Genomic DNA, 18,160 nt, shown 5'->3' on the forward strand with positions numbered 1-18,160 from the left:
CCTGAGACCAGCTTGTGGTGCTGCCAGCTGTGTGGAGAGCTCCCGAGGTTTAAGTTCTAGCTTTAAAATACAAAAATCTCCTTTACAAAAACATCATGAGGTAAGATGGATGGACCACTGTACTTCTAAAGCCAGTGCAGCCGAGAGCCACAAAGGTTTAGTCACTTCCTGAGTGGTGCAGATAATCGATGTGGGATCCTTGCAGGAACCCAGCACGTTCCAGGTGAGTCACCTCAGAGGAGCCCGGGATGAGTTTCTCTGGCTTGGACACATTTCTGTTTTTGTGGGGTAAGGTCAGGTTTGTCTGAGTTTGGGGGTGGGGTGGAGTCTGGGGAAGTCAGCTAGAAAGGAGAGCCTCAGAAATGGGACTCCAAGGATCTCTGCTGAGCCCAGAGGAAACCCCCCCAACATGTGTTCTCTCTCCTCCCATCCACCCACAGCTGATTTTCAATCTACATCTGACATATACCAGAAAAGTCCTGTTGAACTAGAGGACCGGAACTATGGAGAAAAATATGTGAAGTTAGTTTTGTGCAACAGATGAGGGATGGTTTCTAGAATGTTTTGACAACAGGCTGTATCACCTCTTTACCTAATTTAGATTTCCTTACAATCCATTAGGCTTTTGCCACCAGTTTTAGGATGGCTGATAGAGTCCCAGGTTAAATGAGTTAATACTCTGACAGTATCCAGGAGACCTGGGCCGAAATACGGCAACTCTCAGAAGTCATTTTGGATCAGACAGACAAGCAGGTAGGTAACAGACTAACCACACTGAGTGGGAGAGTTCCAAGTGGCCAAGGAAATTTCCCAGGGTAAGTGAGGGACAGGAGTTCAAGAAGAGCAAGGGCCATGTCTGCCACACTCCCAGTCACAAGGCCACACGTTCCAGCTCCCAGGTGGGGAAGTCACTGGGGAAGGCTCACTGCAAGCTGGTGTCTTTAAAATCTACAGGGACTTTAATCACCTTCAACTCCAAATGTCCAAATCAGGTGCGAGTCCTGATCCCTGGGCTGAGGAGATCAGTCTCTTGAGTCAAGGTTTCCTGGAGAGAGCCCAGGGGCAAGTTTTACCCAGCCGGGCAAGCCTGGAGTAAGCGGACGGAAAGATGGAGGCAGGGCAGGAGGAACCCAGTCTCCCTCAACACTGCTGTGTCTCACGGAATGCCCTGTGCTTTTTTCTGGCTCTGCCAGGACCAGTGTGTCTCAGGAACAAGAGTGGCCCATTTTGGTCATTCTAAAGCCTGGAACCCAAGTTCAGGAAGGAAAGGCCACAAAGGAGCCCGGGAGGATGGGAGAACTAGGTGCCCTGGGGTCGGGGCTGAAGAAAAGGGACTCATGTCCGCTGAGAGTGGTGGCTTCCGTGTGAACAAGACACATCTACCTGAACTCACTGTTGAAGCCTTAGCCATGCAGGGGAAATGAAATCTCAGGTACAGGACATAAAAGTCATCTTGTTCCACCCCCAGAAGGGATCTCAAGGCAAGCTGCTAGCTGCGTGGGGTCCGGAACCAGCCTGGGCAGTGGCGGGTCATGCTGCCCATGGAGGAGCCTGCTTCCGGTTCCCAGGGCCCTTCATGACTGGATTTATTCCAAGTGCCTACTCCTAGGACTGTTCTGGCTTGAGAGGGCCAGCTTCCCCCTCCCTGCTCCAGTGGGCCACTTCCTGGTACCCTTCTAGCCCTGGAAACTCAGCTGGTCACAAAATGCTTTCTTTCCTGCCGCTTCTATCTATTCTCTTCTGGATCTGGTCTGCTTCTCTCTGGCAGGCTTTCAGACGTTTTTCTCTCCTGGCCCAGATGCAGGGGGATTCCAGCTAGGAAGAGTGTTCATCTTCTGGAACGCGGCTCAGCCTTAACTGAACAACCTGGAGGCCTGGGCTTCAGTTTAATGATCAAATTTCAGTGTGGGCCTTCTCTGGAGTCAGGTACAGCTGCGGGCATGGGAAGAGCGCACAGGCTCCCTTACGTCTCCTTGCCAAACCCACCAAGCGTTTTAGGCTACATTCTCACCTCATCTTCACGACTGCCCCACGACATAGATGACCAGTGATGTTCCTGCCTCCCTCCCTCCCAGCATCCTCTCCCCCACACTACCCGTACTGGACAGATGAGGGGACTGAGGCACAAGGATTTTCAGTGGGAAGGCGGATCCAGGGCTTGATTCCAAGTTCAAGGAGTTCAGGTCTCCTGCTTCTCCAGTAGGGCTTCCTTGTTGCCAGGCCTGTTCAGCACCCCCTCCCCCCAGCTTCTGCTCCTGCACCCTCTCCCTGCCCCCTCACCCATGGGGCACAGCTGGGGAGCTAGGCCCGCAGCTCAGGCGGTGTGTCTGGCTGCTGGCAGGGGTGAGACACTTGGAAAGCCTCCAAGGCCAGCAGCGTCTTGTTGATGCGGCTGATGGTAGGGTAGGGAGTGAGATCCACCTTGAACCTGTGGCAGAGAAACACCTGTCTAACACCATCTCAACACCAGGTCTGCTGGGGCACAGGGAGACTGCCCTGGGGGCGGCGAGGGCCACACAGAGGCGGGCTGGATGAGGCCCCGGGGGCTGGCCAGGGAAGGGCCAGGAAGTTGTCCAGCCACGTGGGGGCCCGATTCACAGGCGGCCTTGGGGATGGGCAGGTCTCATGCAAGAGGGCCTAGCATCTCTGTTGCTACTGCTCGTATTCCAAGTGATGGCGATTCATCAAGAACCTACTCCGCGTAAGACACAGCGCTCGCCATTTACATACACAGCTTCTCAGGGGCAGCGAATGTGTCATAACATCTCCGTGTCCCAACGGTGCCTGGTGTGATGGCTTCCAGAGAGGTACTCTCTCATGCCTCACCGAAGGGGTGATGGAGGACCGCAGAGGAGAGCTCCCTGCCAGACACGGGCACAGCCCATCGGGGGGAGCAGGCTCTTGGGGTGGTTTCTTCTAGGGGTGTCGACTGGGCAAGCCACCACCTCTTAGGGGCAGATGCTAGACAGTGTCAGACGGACTGTGATGGGCACGGTAGGGGACGTTCCACTGAGGTCCCCCACTGGCTCTTCCAGGCCACAGGAGCCAGGGAGGCCTGGCCCAGGGGGGCTCCTTGGCCAGTCTGGGAGAGCCTCTGCATGCGGGGCTTCCCCAGTAGCTGAAGTTAGGGCCTGACTGTGGGAGGAGGCTGGGCCTTCTGAGGGGAGGAACCAGGCGGAGGAGGGAGGGTGGTGGGGCTGTCTTACCTTTCAGCATTTGCCACCTGAGGCACTAAGCAGAGGTCGGCCACGGACACCTGAGACAGGGTTGGGGGGTCTGCCTCAGGATTCGCGCCCCGGACTCACAGGCTGGCCTCGCTGTGTCCACTGGGGCGCCAGCCCCTGGCATTCCTGTCTGCTTCTGGCTCCCCCACCCCATCCCCCCCGCCCCACCTCTCTCCTCTTCCCGCCCCCTGGGCCTGTCTGTGCTTCTCCCAGGCCAGGTTCCAGCTGTCCTGACAACCAAGTCTGTGGGTGGCCAAAGAAGGCTGGACTGTCTCAGTGGACCTTATCGTGCTTGTTAACCACCATCATAGGCACTTACTGAGGGCTCCCAGCAGGGAGGAGACACCTCAGGATGAGGTAGGGGGGCCCTGGAACCAGAATTATGACCTTGGCCCCTCTCCCCACCCCCACGCCTCCTCCAGAAGCTCTCTGACCTGCCCCTGCCCTGGGGGTGGAGGGAGAAGGCTCCTGTGGGAAGGCCTGGGGAGGGCTTACCTCGTCTCCCACACAGTACTTCCCTGCCGTGCTCTGCAGGATCTGCTCCAGAGCTGTGGGGAGGCCACGAGAATCATCTTACTCTGGGCACAGAATGGACCTCGGCCCCCATCGTTCTGAAATGGGCAGCTATCTGAGTGACCAGCTGGGGCATGTGGGCTCCAGGGAATGTGCCAACCACATCTGGAGAGAGTTCATGGGGGTGTGGGGACAGATGATGTTTCCCTGGGCTCCTCAAGTCCAGCTGTCCTTCCCTCCCCGAGAAGGAACAAGGCCGGCCACTGGCCAAGGCAGCAGCTCTCCCACAGATGTTACTGGTCTTCGGTTCCTGGCTGGGGTGGGCAGTGAGGCCAAGGGTGGACCATCCTGCTCCAAAGGGTTGTGGGCCTCGGGGGCTGAGGTTCCCAGAAGTGCCCGAGGTTGAGGCCAAGTGTGGATGCCATCCAGCTCTACTACCTCCTCAGCCCTGCGCCCCTACCCTCATCCATGCTACTGTCAGGAGCAAAGAGCCTGGGAGGCTGAGTCAGATGCCCAGGGCCCTAGGCACAAGGGCCATTTCTCTGAGTGGTCACGGGGCGGCCTGCAGGGGGAAGGACTCACCGTTGAAGCCAGAGCGGATGACCTTCTGGGCCCAGGTCAGCTGGTTCTCCTGTCCCACTTGCTTCAGGACAGACAGGTTCTATGCAACCAAGGATAAGCTGTGACTGGCTCTGGGAGCCAGGCTGGGCCTGACCCCCAGCCAAGCCCCCTCAGGGCAGCTCAGTTCCCACCCACCCCTGGCTGTCCATCTGTCCTTTCCTGGGCTCCATGAGCCCCCTCTCCCCATCAGGGCACTGGGAGGGGGTGAGTGATCCCAGCAGCCACCTTCTCAGGTTGCTTGAGTGGTCCCTGTGGTCTGGAACCTTGTGGCCTGGCGGAGAGGTGTAAGGGTCAGGGCACAGGGCGCTGCTGTGGCTTTAAGGTGTGTGGCCATGACCTGAGGCCCATCTCCCCTGCATCCAATGCGTCTCCCTTACATGGCTCCTCGTGAGGAGAGCGGGTGTGTGTGTGTGTGCGCACGTGCACAGCACAGGGCTGGGGCTTGGATGGAGGAGGAGCATAGGACTGGGTTTCAGGAGATCAGGACTCTGATTCCATCCTTACAACCCTGGAGCCATTTCACTTCTGAGCTTCGGCTTCCTCATCTGTAAAATGGGGCTGTCCGTCTGCTCCAACCTCCTTTGTTAAACAGGACAAGGTAACTCGGGGACGGGGGCCCAGTGCACAGTCGGGGGGTCCGGGCTCTGGTACTTACTCTGCCATACTTAGGGGAATGACTCTGCAAAGTCCCTCCACCTTTGTGGGGCGATTTCCTCATTTGCAAAGTCAGGGGTTAACACAGATGAACTGCTTGAATACTTATTATTATTATTATTTTACCAGTAAAAACTTTAAAAAATACAATCTTTTGAGACTCCCAATCTAGAACACAGAAGAAATGAGAGGGAGGCTGTTCTGGTTAAAGGCGGGGGTGGGCCTGGGCCTCTGCTGTTCCGCCTCCCCCCTGCCACCTGGCCCCACCCCTCCCCAAGCACTTCTGGATGAGTCCTTGGAAAACCTGGGGCTTCTCAGAATGCGGCTGGGGACACAGCAGGGCAGATACTTTCTGGGATCCCTTACCCCTCTGCCACATGGTCTAGGTCTAAGCCACTGAGAATCCCTCCTGTGCTCCCGCCACCCCCACTCCCAAGCTGGGTGCCCCACTGTGGCACCTCAAGCTCCGCATGTGTCTGAAGGTAAGAGCGCGTGGGGGGAGGCATGCGAGAGGTGTGCAGGGGTGAAAGTCCAGAGCCACACCTGCAGGGGCTGGATGCCACTGGCAATGACATCGGAAATCATGCGCACCTGGGCCCTCCTCTTCGGGTCCTGCGGCAGGAGGCGCGGAGTGGGCCGAGTTTCCTCCAGGTACTCAATGATGGCCAGCTGTTTGGAGGGGAGCAGTGAGGCATGGGGAGGGCATGTGGACCCCTGGACCAGAGTGACAGGGCCAGCAAGCTCCTCCTCGCCCTCCTCAGCTGGAGCCCATGAAGCCAAAACTCCCCCGGGGAGGAGCTCTTCTTGGACCCCCATCCTGCAGAACTTGGTTCCCCAGAGGCTAGAGTCTCCCCTCACTTCCCCAAAACACCTGGCAAACTTCCTCCATCTGGCAAGAACTTATCACGTCCCTACTAAGGGCCAGGCGCTTGGCCACCCAAATAAGGGCTGTGAGGTCCTCTTGTTCAGGGCACCGCTCTCACCAGGGGCCTCCCAGACCCTGCACTCACTGACTGGCCAATGGTGATTCCGTCGATCTTCAGGGCTGGCACCTGCTGCATTGGATTCAGTGCCTGGAATTCTTCAGAGAACTGTGGAGACAAGGACCTGATGAGCGAGGTAGCCTGGCCCAAGTTGGCTAGAGCAGAACCAAGCCAGCAGGAAGACCCCAGGCCTGCGGCCCACCTGCACCTCCCTCCCCTGGGGAAGGCCCTGGCTCCAGAGAGATGCCTAGGGGATCCATGCCATATCCCCAAATCCAGTGGCTGCTGAGCTCCAGGATTCACCCCAATGGCCTGGCTATGTGTTTTTCCCTGTACCTCACACTGTGGCCATCAAGGCACGTCCAGAGGGCCCAGCATGAGGCAAGGACCCACTCGCTGCCCACTCTCCTGGGGTCAGGCACCGAGAGACCAGGTTGTGGCATGGGGCCTGGAACCTGGGCCCTTCCCATGGCTCCTCGTGCTGCACAGCCTGTCCCCTTACTCCCACTGGGAGGGCCGGCAGGTTCACCTTTTGGGGGGCAGAAATCTGCACCCTCTGCTGGGTCCCTCTCCAAGACTTCCAACTCCCACATTGTGGCCCACGGGCGGCCTCCTTACCTGCTGTCCCCCATCCTTTATGAGGTTGATAGGTACGGTCTCATAGTCGATGCTTTTCAAGGCCAGAGCTGTGAGAGACAGCAGTGTCAGGGGACAGCATCTGGCTCCACGTGAGGCTGCCAAGGGAGGCTTCTTTCTCCACGCTGCTAGGTGATCAAGGCCCAGCCTGGCCCTGTCCCCATCTCTCCAGCTTCCCGGGTCACCACCCATTCCCCCACCTCAGGTCTCTGACGCTTGAGGGCAAGCGTCTCCCTTGCCCTTGAACTCTCAGAGCCTTACTCTCCACACCCCCTCGGGTCCCCGCGCCCCTGGGCGGTGCTGTCCAGGTGTGTGCCCGGGCAGCCCGGGAGCTCCTGGAGGGCAGCAGGGAAGTGTCCTGATTACCTCTGCCCCCTCCAGGGCCGTAAACAGTGGCGAGCAGGGCTTATTTGTTGGAGACTTGCAATTATTCCCTCATGAAGGTATCCAGGGGCCAAGGAAAGGTGCTCAGGTGACCACAAAGTGCACACACAAGCAGGTGACACCTGCTAGAGAAGGATCCCATTCTCATCTGTTTTCTCTGTCCTCAGAGTTGTTGACTACCGATTCCAAGCAGAGCATCAGGGCTCTTTGGTGGTCTCACAGCATCTGCTGTCACTCCCAGTGACCAGATTTCCTCTCTGTGCCCTTCGATCATTTTCCCTGGTCAACCGAGTAAGACTCTGTGTGTGTATGCATGCAGACAGGCACTGAAACGTGGGGATGGCTGGTCTCGGGTGAAGGCAAAGGAGTGAGGGGAGGAGGAGGAGACGTGTTGCAGGCTGAAGAGAGCGTGGGAGACACGGGGTCCTTCCTCAGCACTGGTCAGCCCCACTGTGGACAAGTGGCCGGGCCCACACGGGCCCTGCAGAGACAGCACTCCTGTGGCTCCCATCTGGCCAGCTAGGGCAGAGGCCCTGGGCCCAGGGGAGGTGTCTTCTTGGAGAAATGTGTCCTCTGGCACCCCAGTGCGCTTGCCTACTGATTCCAGCAAATACCAAGTGACGGTGGGGTGGGGTAGGGTCACGGCGGATGGCTTCCCGGTGAGGGCCAAACTCCCGGAGGCAGACTGTTTGGGTTCAGAGTCCATCACATTTGCTAGCTGTGCGGCCTTGGGCAAGGAGCTTAATGAATTAATGAGCCCCTGTGCCTCAGTCTCCTCATCTGACAGGCAGCATAGCGCAGTAGTTAAGAACATGGACTCTGGGGTGCCTGGGTGGCTCAGTTGGTTAAGCGACTGCCTTCGGCTCAGGTCATGATCCTGGAGTCCCGGGATCGAGCCCCGCGTCGGCCTCCCTGCTCGGCAGGGAGTCTGCTTCTCCCTCTGACCCTCCCCCTTCTCATGTGCTCTCTGTCTCTCTCATTCTGTCTCAAATAAATAAATAAAATCTTTAAAAAAAAAAAAAAAGAACATGGACTCTGGAGTCAGACTAGCTGTTCGAATTCCATCTCGGCCTCTTGCTAGCTCCACAGACTTGGGCAAGTCATTTAATGTCCCCGTGCCTCAGTTTCCTCACTTGTACAATGGGGACAATAATGATCCCTCCCTCCTAGGTTGCCGAGGTTTCAGTGGAATGATGTACATAAAAACACTCGGCATGATTTTCCCTCAGTATGAGCGATGCCTATGATCTTTGCCAAGAGCTGTGTCAAGCTGGGGCTACACCGGAGGGCCCCACGTTCTGCTTCCTCGAAGCATCTGGGGTTGACTCGGGCCAGTTCTGTTTAATGTGCCGGATGAAATAAGATCAGAACTGCGCAAGGCCAGCTGTTCCCTGCCAGTTACCAAGCACCTCTGGGTTTTGTGAGCCTGCTTTCCGTGTGGTTGCCAAGTGGCTTTGGAGAGCAGTGGGGGAGACCTTCCTGCCACCCCCCCCTTGTTGGACTTCCTCGGTGGAGGTGCCCCGTCTGACAGAAGATCCCTGCGTCCCTGGCCAGCTTGTCACTCAGGGCTCTTTCTACCCCCATCCCCTCCCACCGAGGCTCTTGGTGGAGGCCCAGCTCTTACCGATTCGAACTCTCCATGAGCAGGAGCTCCGGAAATAGGAGTAGAGGATGGGCTGAGGAGAGACAGGATAAGGATGCCCGTTAACCCATGCTCGTGGGGTTCTCTGCCCCTGGAGCCCACTGGCCTCAGCCAGGGCGCTTCCCATCCTGCCAAGCCTCCTTCCGTACCTCAGGCCGACTCAGAGCTCTCTGGGTCAGAGGCCTTGGGAGTTATGTGGGGTCCCTCAGCTCCAAACTGTGCCGTCACGCATTCCTGAGGTCCAAGGGGCCCCCAAAGGGGCAGCCAGCCTGCAAGTGCCCTCCTTACCTTGCCAGACTCAGTCATGGTGTTGTGTGACCCTTGTCCTCTCAGGGAATGTCCCCTCTCCCAGAACTTGCAGAGTAGGGGGAGGATCCCTGAAGGGGGTGGATCCCATGAGCCAATGAGGAAGCTGGGCGAGACAAGCTTCAGGGAAACTTTGACTCTGGTCAGAAAGGGCATCTTTTTCCAACTTGGGGGAAGCCTTTTCTGTTCTGGTGGAGCCAGGTTTGGTGTCCTGGTTTTGAAGCAGTAGTTCACGTGGTTCAGTGGGCTGAGAGCTGGCATATCTGGGGTCTGGTCCCAGGGCAGGAACCAGCTCTGCATGACCTTGGGCAGATCCCTGCCTTCTCTATTCTCTAGTCTTTTCTCCCTCATCTGTAAAACAAAGGGTTGCCTTAAAATGATAGCTGAATTCCTCCCAGCAGTGACAGAAGGTCCGGGAATTCTAGTTTTTCGATGCTTTGGTGCCCATCTCTTTCAGCCCACCACCCACCAGTCCTCCAGGTTCTCAGCTGGTCTCATAAAAATAGCTGGGGGATATGCCAATTGACTCCAAAGCTGAGGTCACAAGAGGACAGCCCACAGTGTTCTGTTTTGGTCTACTTGTACTTAAAAATGTTTCAATTGGTTGCCAACATTAAAAAATCAGGATGTTTCATATACAAATCCTATTGTCTGTTTTTTCTTAAAAAGATCTAGAGACAGTAGTCTTGGGTTCCTGAGTAGGAACAACTGATAGGAGACAATTAACAGCCCCCTTCAGTCAGGGCGCACCCTCTGATCTTCCATGTGCCCTACCCGGCCCTCTTCTCTCATCTCTGTTATTGAGGCACTGAAGGAGGCTGAGTGTGTGACCTCTAATCTAAAGTTTAAGACACTCAAAGTTAACCTCCCCCGTGCTTCTTGAGTGATCAGCATTTCATAGCAGGGCCCAGGATGGAGTTGTCAGTAATTAGCTCTCATGAATCTTTGGGAAGACATATATGTATCCATATGATTAGGGAGAGAGAACACAACAGAATTTCTAGATCATCCCAGTCTACCTTCCCTCTGACTACAGACATTTCACACAAGTGCCCTCTGCCTTCTGCACCCCTCAGCACACCAAACTGCTCTGTGACCCTGCCTTCACCATCCCTGAACTACCAATTCTGTCTTCTAGGTGGGCAAAGGCACAGTGGAACCTAGGCCCTCCCAGGTTGGTTTCCAGGCCTGTCAGTTCCAGCCTGTACTGAAGGCACCTCTTGTGGGGAAAGTAAAGATGGTCCAGGTACGGAGGGCAGGTGATGGACAGCAGGTGTCTTTGGAAGGGGAGGAGTTAGGAGGCCAAAATTAGATATGCCCTATTCAGAGGTACATCCCTGTCCTTACCAGGTCAGGGCCGTCAGGCAGGTACTGCTGGTGAGGGATGGGACCACTAGAGAGCCTCAGACATTAGCTTAGAATCCCTGGAGAAATGCCTTACCAAATTACTATATGTTCCATCTTGACCTATACTAAGGGTGATCAGAGTCACTGTGAATGCCACTGTTCTCCAGTGTCCCACTTATGGGCCATCAGGAAAAATAACAGAGAGCAGTCCCTGCTCTTCCTCCTACCAGTGATAACTACGTAAACTACCCCGTGCTCCTTTTTGCTCTTGTAGAGCCAAGTTTTAAGCCCAAATAAAGTATTCATCTCATCACCACTCCTGGAGGAACTGTTTCCAATTCAAATACGGATTCTGACCACTCTAGCAGATTTTATTTTAAAACCATTTCTCACGAATCGTTTTGAAAGACTCCTAAAATGCCATTTGGGAGGGGGAGGGCTATACAGTATTAAGGTGATGCTATATTCCACCCGATGTGCCTGACACCTTCCTCGGTGGTTCTCAAACTTGAATAAGACCTTAAAAGGCGCACGGGGCGCTTATTAAGCATGCAGATTCTTGGGTCCCTTCCCCCACAGATGACCCCGGGGCTCTGGGCCGGGCCGGGGAGTGCAGACTGAACCCGGGAAGCTCCCCTGGTGATGGTGATGACTTAAAGTGCTAATGGCTCCCCTCGCCCCAGGAGCTCTCAGAGTGCAAACCACCCGGGAAGGCCCTACGCTAACAGGACCCGTCGGGCCGACTGGCCGGGAAAGAGCATGTGGGGCTGTACGGAAGAGGGAGGCAAGGGACGTCTGGAAAGCCTAGCAGAAAGGACTGTGAATGACAGGTGAAGCGCGAGGGTACAGCGACTCCACAGCGCTCTGCACACCCCACGAGCGAGAGCCGCCTGCGGCCCAAACCTCCGCGGACTACAAGCCCCAGCGGGCAGCGGGCAGCGCGCAGGCGCAGAGCGGGGTCCGCGAGGCGCTCTGCATTCCGGGAGTTGTGCGTTGTGGAAGCCACGGGAGGCCCCGGGGCGAGCGGCGCACTTTTGACCTCCGCCCCCCGGGTTTCTCAGTGTTTCTCAGTAGCGCCCCCTCGCCGGATGTGTGGCACAGACCTTACCCACTTGCATCTCGCACCTCCGGCCACCCCTCTTCCACGGCCGAAGACTTCGCGCCTGGGACTCTCCGACTCGTCGCGGGCTGAGACCCAGTGAGGCCCAACACGTCAGAACCAGCGCTTCCGTCGTGGTAAAGCGAGGGGTTGGACTAGAATGATCTTTAAGGTCTCGTCTGGCTCGCCCCGCCCTGCCGCCACGCCCCCCCTCCCGAAGCTGCTGGGAGTTGCAGTTCTTTGAGCCCGTTTTCTCCCCGGCTGGCCCGCCGGGCCCGGGCGATCCGTCATGCTCTGCGCCACCAGCCGCCTCCTAGCGGCCCGGACGGCGACCGCGCTCCCCGCCCAGCCCAGAGGCCGGGGCCTCGGGGCCCGCTGCCGCCGAAGGGAACTACATTTCCCAGGGCACCCCGAGCTGCCCCTGGGTGACTTCTTGGCGGGGCGGCTCGCAAGATCGAGCGTGTCGGCGGGGCGGAGGGCGATCCTGAGGAGGGGCAGGATGCCGCCGGCGGTGGGCAGAGGCCCGGCAGGGTCCGAGCTGCGCCCCCGGCGGGGCCGCTGTGGGCCCCAGCTTACTAGGGCTGTGGGCCCGGACGTGGCCGCCGAGCTTACAGCGCGGAGCCCCAAACGGCCTGCTCGGGGCTCGCGGCGCTTCGAGGCAGCCGGCCGGTGGGCCCTGCTGGCCCTGGTGACGCTGCTGTCCTTCGCCACCCGCTTCCACCGTCTGGACGAGCCGCCACACATCTGGTGAGTGACAGGAGGGACTCGGCGGGTCCCATGGCAACGGAGTGGGAGTGATGCGCTCTCTGATTGGCCCGGGGGCACGGAGCGGGGCGGGAATCACCGGAGGAGGAGCGGGACTGCGCTGGAGGGGAAACAAGTTGCTAGAGGTAGCTTTTGGCCAGGTGCAGTTTCTGTGAGAGGAGTCATTTTTGCTCCGTTGGGTGGCAGTGGGGTTCCTTAGGATCGGAGGAAGCAGTCTGTCAGATTATGGCCTTGACCTTCCAAGGAGAGTTGGAAATTCTTAGTACAGAATTTCCTAAGGCCTGAGTTCCTAATCTGTAGGATTTCCAGGCATCAGGGGAGGTGAAAATCATCCTTGGGAGCAGGGACAATTTGTGTGTCCAGAGAAGGTGACAGGGGTCTCAGGAAGCAGGTCTGGGGTCATCTTGTGAAGAGAGACTTGTTTTCTTAAAGGTTTTATTTTGTAGGACTCAGATTTCACGAGATAAGCGTAAAAAGTCTCCAGCTTGAAGGAGGAAAAGTTTTGCACAATCTGAAAATGGTTAATTTGTTTAGCCAACAAGTGATAACACGTTTTGTCAGTATCCCTGACCAGAAAGTTAGTGTAGGGGATGTTAAAAATGGAACTCCTTGACCAAAAAACAAGCCAGCTAACAAACTGGGCTATCCTACTTGGAAGTGAATAAATTAGCTTGTTACTGTTTCATGAGTACTGGCAGAAGACATGAGACTTCTGGGTCAGAGACAAAGGACTCATTACTCACAGGGCAGGAAGCAGGATGAATATCAGTATACTGGAATAAGTTTGAATCTCCCCTCCCTCCCCCACCCCACTGATGTGGAGTTGTTAGGGGGAAAGAAAGACAAATCATGTCCAGGAATAGTCCAGGAAGAATCTAAAATTTTCAAAATATAGGTTTATATAACCCTCCACCTCTTTTTGTCCTGATCATTACCCAGTTGGTGGCCAAGAGGAGATGAACCATTTCTGGTGATGACTGCATTAGGTGACCAAACTGCTTTACCAAGGTGTGTGAACCAGGAGGAGGTGAGGGAAGTAGAGTCAGAGATCATTTTGAGAAAATTTTTCTGTGCTCAACAATATCAAATGCCTTTGGAGCGTAGGGAGTGTGGAATGTCATCAGATACCTAGACTGTTGGCTCATTATTATGTGGCCATTGCAAAAAAAAAAGGTGCGCTATCGTCAGACTGTAGATGGTTTGGAATGACATAGTTTAGTTTCAAGTGCTGCAATGACATATGTGGGGTCAGATGATTGGACTGGAACAGCATCATCAACACTTTAACCTGAAAAAGTGTCAGTAGCAGTGAGGTACCAGTGATAGCCTGGAGGGGGGAACAAATCCTAATACAGTCAGTTTCCTTGGAGCCGGCAGGGCCAGTGCCCCCTTGTGGCCTCCTTTATTGCAGGACAAATTGGCCAACTTTTGGCAGGAGTCACAAGTCACCACAATGTAGTAATGGCTTATGCTTCAGAAACATAGAGTCCTTTACTTTGTGCCCAGTCCATGATGGTAGATGTGTTTCCACGTGTGGAGCATTGATGAATGCTGGTGGCATTGGCAGTAGCCTGTTTGGTACAAGCTTGATTTGCAGCTTGATTTCAGTCAGTCTTATCAGAATACTGGCCCTTACTGTGGACATCTGTATGTGTGATCCAGATTGTCCCATTGACAGGCAGCCATGATTTTTTTGCCACAGTTCTTGGCTCTGAAGAGGGGTGATTTAAATTTCTCAGTATATAGTCCTCTAGGTGGCACACCAGAAGCTAGGCTAATGGCAAAAGCCCAGGAGCCAATAAAAATAGAACTTGTCTGTTTCTCAGGAATATTGTGTAAGGCAGGGGTGATGACTTTCAGTTCAGCCCATTGTGCCCATTAACCCTTATTGCAGTTGGCCTTCCAGAGTTGTTACTGGGACTGGATGATTGCTGCTGCCCAGTGGATGCTATCAGTAAACCAGGCAAAAACCTTGAGAGGAACCTCTGTGAATCAAGCCTCCACTGAGCCAGTGGTTTTGCTTTGGGTGGCAGAGTGGAAGATAGTTCCTCCCAAAGTGGATGCTCCCACCTCCTCTTATAAAGTCAAGATGCCTCTAGGGCCAGGCCAGCTATATCACTTCCATTTGACGAGCAAGCCTGTTGAGCCTTTTTGTTAGCCTTATATTCCAAGTTGACTCACCCCAAAGTGGTATATCAAGCCAAAGAGTCCTAAGGCCTTCATCTGTCAGGCACTCAATTTCAATAAAAGCTTAGTAGTAGGTTGATAGCTGCCCTTTTAAAAAAGTGTGTGCTTGGTACCTGCGTCCAGCAGATGGCGCTGTTATTCTGGAGAATGGCCTCTCTTGGCTCCTGCTGCCATTATGTCTTCAAGGCTGTGATTTCCCTTTCTCTTCTTGGAATTTATATTATTTCTCCTGGAGCACATGGCAGTCCCTGAATGGATAATCCTCTTTGCCAGTATACATTTCACACTGGGAGCCACAACAGTAGTACAGGGCCCTACCCACAAGGTCATTTTACCTTCCCTTCCCCACTGGGAGCTTGGCTCAAACCTGTCAGTTGAATTTGGGTGCTTACCCCCCTTGAACCTATGAGTCTAATAGGCCTGCATCAGTAACTACAGTGGCAGCCAGCCAGAGATTATGCCATTCCCCAGTGGAGAGTGTGGAGTGCTGGATGCAAGGGGTGGGAGGAAGCTTTTTTCTTTTCTTTAGCCCCTCCATAGGCTTGGCACCCCTTCTTTCCAGTATACTTCCGTGTGTCAGTGTACTTCCGTGGTGAGCCCCTGGGCTTAAGGGCCCTTTTCTTTCCATCGCTGTACACACTGCACCTCTGGTAACCCCTGTGCCTAGCAGATTGTCCCTGCTCCCCGCCATGGGATTGAGTGAGCTGATGTGGGCCCCTGCCCTGAGTTTGAGTCCCTCTTTTCTCTGGAGTTCCCCAGCATACTAGCATGTGTGTGGCCTTCAATCCCATTTAGGGACAGGGAAACCTTGGCCCCACCTTTAATCATCTTACTCCTTTAACACAGCTGAGATTGTCGTAGAGGGGGAGGGATCATGGGACACAGAGGGAGAGAGTGGCTGTGAGCGACTGAGCAAGGCACATTTACTTTTGTCTTGAGCACACAGCTTACCCCAGGGCTTTTCAATGTTTTCATTTTGCCCAAAGTTCTGTATTGAATAGCAAGGTCCTTACTACTGGCACCATTTATATAAACTTTGGAGACTCCTTGATTTAGCAGCCACATCCATATTGCCTTTTGGCTGGGGCTGCTAGGCTTGCTGCCCCATTATCATGATTATATCTCTTTCTTATTTTGCCCAGAAGAGAGTGAGCAGTAACCAAGGCAACATTCAAACTGTTTCTTTCTCCATTCAGCCTCATTAATAGGTAGGACAGTGGGAGACTCTCGCCACCTTCCTTGCCCACCAGATTCCATCCCCAGCTCATTGTCCTTTCTCTTACAGAAAGGTATGTCTCAGCATCCTATGCTTGTGACCACAAACTGTCAGGGTCTGGGATTTTATTTTACCCAACTTGCAAACTAGTAAGTTAGCCTGTCATTGTTTTATGGATGCTGGCAGACGACAAAGTACTGAGTCAGAGACAAAGGACTTTATTTCTCATATCACAGCAAGCAGGATGAGCATCAGCATGCTGGCATCAGTTCCTCCCCCCGAAGTCCCATGTGATGCCATGGGTCTGAATGAATGCCTGCACATGCAGGGGGTTGTATCATAGCTGAGGGATACTGAGCTTGGGGAATCCACTGTTTTATAACAAGCAGTCAACAAGAGTGCTCTCTTTCCCAGAGAGAGATGCTAACTCTTCCCTCAAGGTTGTTTTCTGGAAACATAACCCTGAGGAAGAGCCTGAGTAAAGAGTGGCCAGGACCTTGCATTGTTGGCATACCCTGCAAGGTCTGTAGGAACAAGAGAGAGCCAGGGAGGATTGTCTCTCCCAACACAAACACAATAGAAGCTGAGAAGAAATATGAATGTTACTACTAGTTTTACTTGGGATTTTTGAAGTAAAAATCTCATGTTTCCAAACAGATCTCAGAACTAACCACAAGTGTTGGGACAGTTTAAATAATGCCCAGTGGGCATCCCACATATGTGTGGGACTTTATAGTCTACAGAGTTCTTTCACATATGTTTTTTGAATTGAGTCCTAATGCTTCCCTGTGAGGGGCACAGGGCAGATATTTTTGTTGTTTTCATTGTGTAGACAAGAACAGAGATCCAGGGAGAGTGACTTTGCCAGGTTGTGCCTTCATTAGGAAGTGGTGGAGCTGAGACTGATCTCTCTTCTTTCTGCAAGTCTGTTTTGTCACACTGCTTGGAAGTTATTTCTCTCTTTGACATCACCATACCACTGTCCTCACTTCGTGTCAAGCAGAGTGTTTAGCAAATAGCAGACGCAGAAGTAGATTTACTTTTCTGCTTATCTATTGGACCCACTGAGTTAAAGGAAAAAAAAAAGAACCCTACATTTTTGGGAAACACATGTTTAGCCCCTTACATTGCAGGTTGGTAATAATTGCTTATGAAGCTGGCCTTGGGGATGGCTGGTCCCTAGAAAGCAACTGCTCTTCTGAGCTGCAGGGAGGGACTGACAGACAAAAATGGCCAGGCTATGCTAGATAACTGGGCTGCTGCCATCAAGTCTTTGTGTAGGATGGGAAAAGGTTTATGTGGTTTTATGGAAGAACAAGACTTTTACATTGTGTTTAAAAGCTAATGTATTAGGGCGCCTGGGTGGCTCAGTTGGTTAAGTGACTGCCTTCGGCTCAGGTCATGATCCTGGAGTCCCGGGATCGAGTCCCGCATCGGGCTCCCTGCTCAGCGGGGAGTCTGCTTCTCCCTCTGACCCTCCCCCCTCTCATGTGCTCTCTCTCTCTCATTCTCTCTCTCAAATAAATAAATAAAATCTTTAAAAAAAAAAAGCTAATGTATTAGAATCACTTATTTACTTGCAAAACAATTTGTGCAATGAGGATAGCTTCTAGATAGGCTCTTAACTAAATTTTTATATACTGGTTAGTTCATTATAATAAGCTCATAGTCAGAGGTTAATTATCACAAGGTTAATGAGCAAAATTAGACCCCTGTGACAACTGTAGTTTGTAGGCTCTTACTGATGAGTAGCCCAAGGTGTAGTTTATAATAGCAATAGTAGTCTACTTTCTAGTAGCAAAAGTAGTCTCAGGGTCAGAAGGTAACAAACTTGGAAGAGAACTCTTACTATAAACCTTTCTATATTATAGAAAAACTCTGCTCTTTTAAAATAAATAGCAGCTCAAGCTACAGAATAAGTATAGATTTCACTTAAATTTATAACTGGTTGGCAAATATTTGCTAACCTTTCTCATCTATCTAAATGAAGGTTAACAATCAGCCTGATGGGGACACCTGGGTGCCTTCAGCTCAAGTCATGATCCCAGAGTCCTGGGATCAAGTCCCGCATCGGGCTCTTTGCTCAGCGGGGAGCCTGCTTCTCCCTCTCCCTGCCACTCCCCCTGCTTGTGCTCCCTCTCCCTCTCACTCTCTCTCTGTCAAATAAATAAATAAATAAAATCAAAAAACAAAAAAAACAAAAAACCCATGCTTTAAAAATAAATAAATAAATAAATAAATAAAATAAAAAACAATCAGCCTGATGTCTTGCTTCCTCAAATCACTTGTGTAAAAAAAAAATTTTTTTTTTAAGTAAACTCTACCCCCAGTGTAGGCTCAAACTCATGGCGCCTTGGGTGGCTCAGTTGGTCAAGCGTGGGACTCTTGGTTTTGTGATGTCAGTCATGAAATCGAGCCACATGTGGGGTTCCACGCTCAGTGGGAGTCTGCTTGAGGATCCTCTCTCTCCCTCTGCCTCTTCCTCTGTCCCTCCCCCAGCTCAAGTGCACACATGTGTGCTCTCTCTCTCAAACAAATAAATAAAATCTTAAAAAAAAACAAACAAACCTCACGACCCAGGAT

General features: G+C 53.3%; 2 protein-coding genes across 6 annotated transcripts in view; one reads left to right on the forward strand and one right to left on the reverse strand.

The window, feature by feature from the left end:
• Positions 1–827: 827 nt before the first annotated feature.
• On the reverse strand, positions 828–11,618 carry GSTZ1 (glutathione S-transferase zeta 1). Of its 5 annotated transcripts, none has more exons than XM_021679595.2 (9): positions 11,423–11,618; positions 8,640–8,691; positions 6,614–6,681; positions 6,023–6,103; positions 5,556–5,681; positions 4,320–4,398; positions 3,720–3,772; positions 3,207–3,256; positions 828–2,428 (listed from the first exon to the last, which is right to left on the reverse strand). In XM_021679595.2, the coding sequence occupies exons 1-9, from the start codon at positions 11,426–11,428 to the stop codon at positions 2,302–2,304; spliced, it is 642 nt and encodes a 213-aa protein (XP_021535270.1). In that variant the 5' UTR covers positions 11,429–11,618; the 3' UTR covers positions 828–2,301. The 5 variants fall into 5 exon arrangements, with proteins under 5 accessions (XP_021535270.1, XP_021535271.1, XP_021535269.1 ...); XM_021679596.2 differs by having other exon boundaries at positions 5,604–5,681; positions 11,414–11,618; XM_021679594.2 differs by having other exon boundaries at positions 11,414–11,618.
• Positions 11,619–11,883: 265 nt separating this feature from the next.
• Positions 11,884–18,160, forward strand: part of POMT2 (protein O-mannosyltransferase 2) — a 41,737-nt gene continuing 35,460 nt past the window's right edge. The window contains exon 1 of the mRNA XM_021679593.1: positions 11,884–12,156. Within this exon, the coding sequence (XP_021535268.1) occupies positions 11,909–12,156 (248 nt within the window). The 5' untranslated portion in view covers positions 11,884–11,908. The remainder of the gene's footprint in view (positions 12,157–18,160) is intronic.

The sequence above is a fragment of the Neomonachus schauinslandi genome, chromosome 9, assembly GCF_002201575.2.
Source record: "Neomonachus schauinslandi chromosome 9, ASM220157v2, whole genome shotgun sequence".
NCBI lineage: Eukaryota > Metazoa > Chordata > Mammalia > Carnivora > Phocidae > Neomonachus > Neomonachus schauinslandi.

Bases quoted from the DNA above. Each gene is read 5' to 3' on its own strand.
- GSTZ1 (XM_044917899.1), bottom strand. The intron at 4,399-5,555 runs GTGTGGCTCTGG...TTGGTTGCATAG, and splicing joins GTGGCATCCAGCCCCTGCAG to AACCTGTCTGTCCTGAAGCA. The intron at 3,257-3,719 runs GTAAGCCCTCCC...ACCCTGTCTCAG, and splicing joins AGTACTGTGTGGGAGACGAG to GTGTCCGTGGCCGACCTCTG.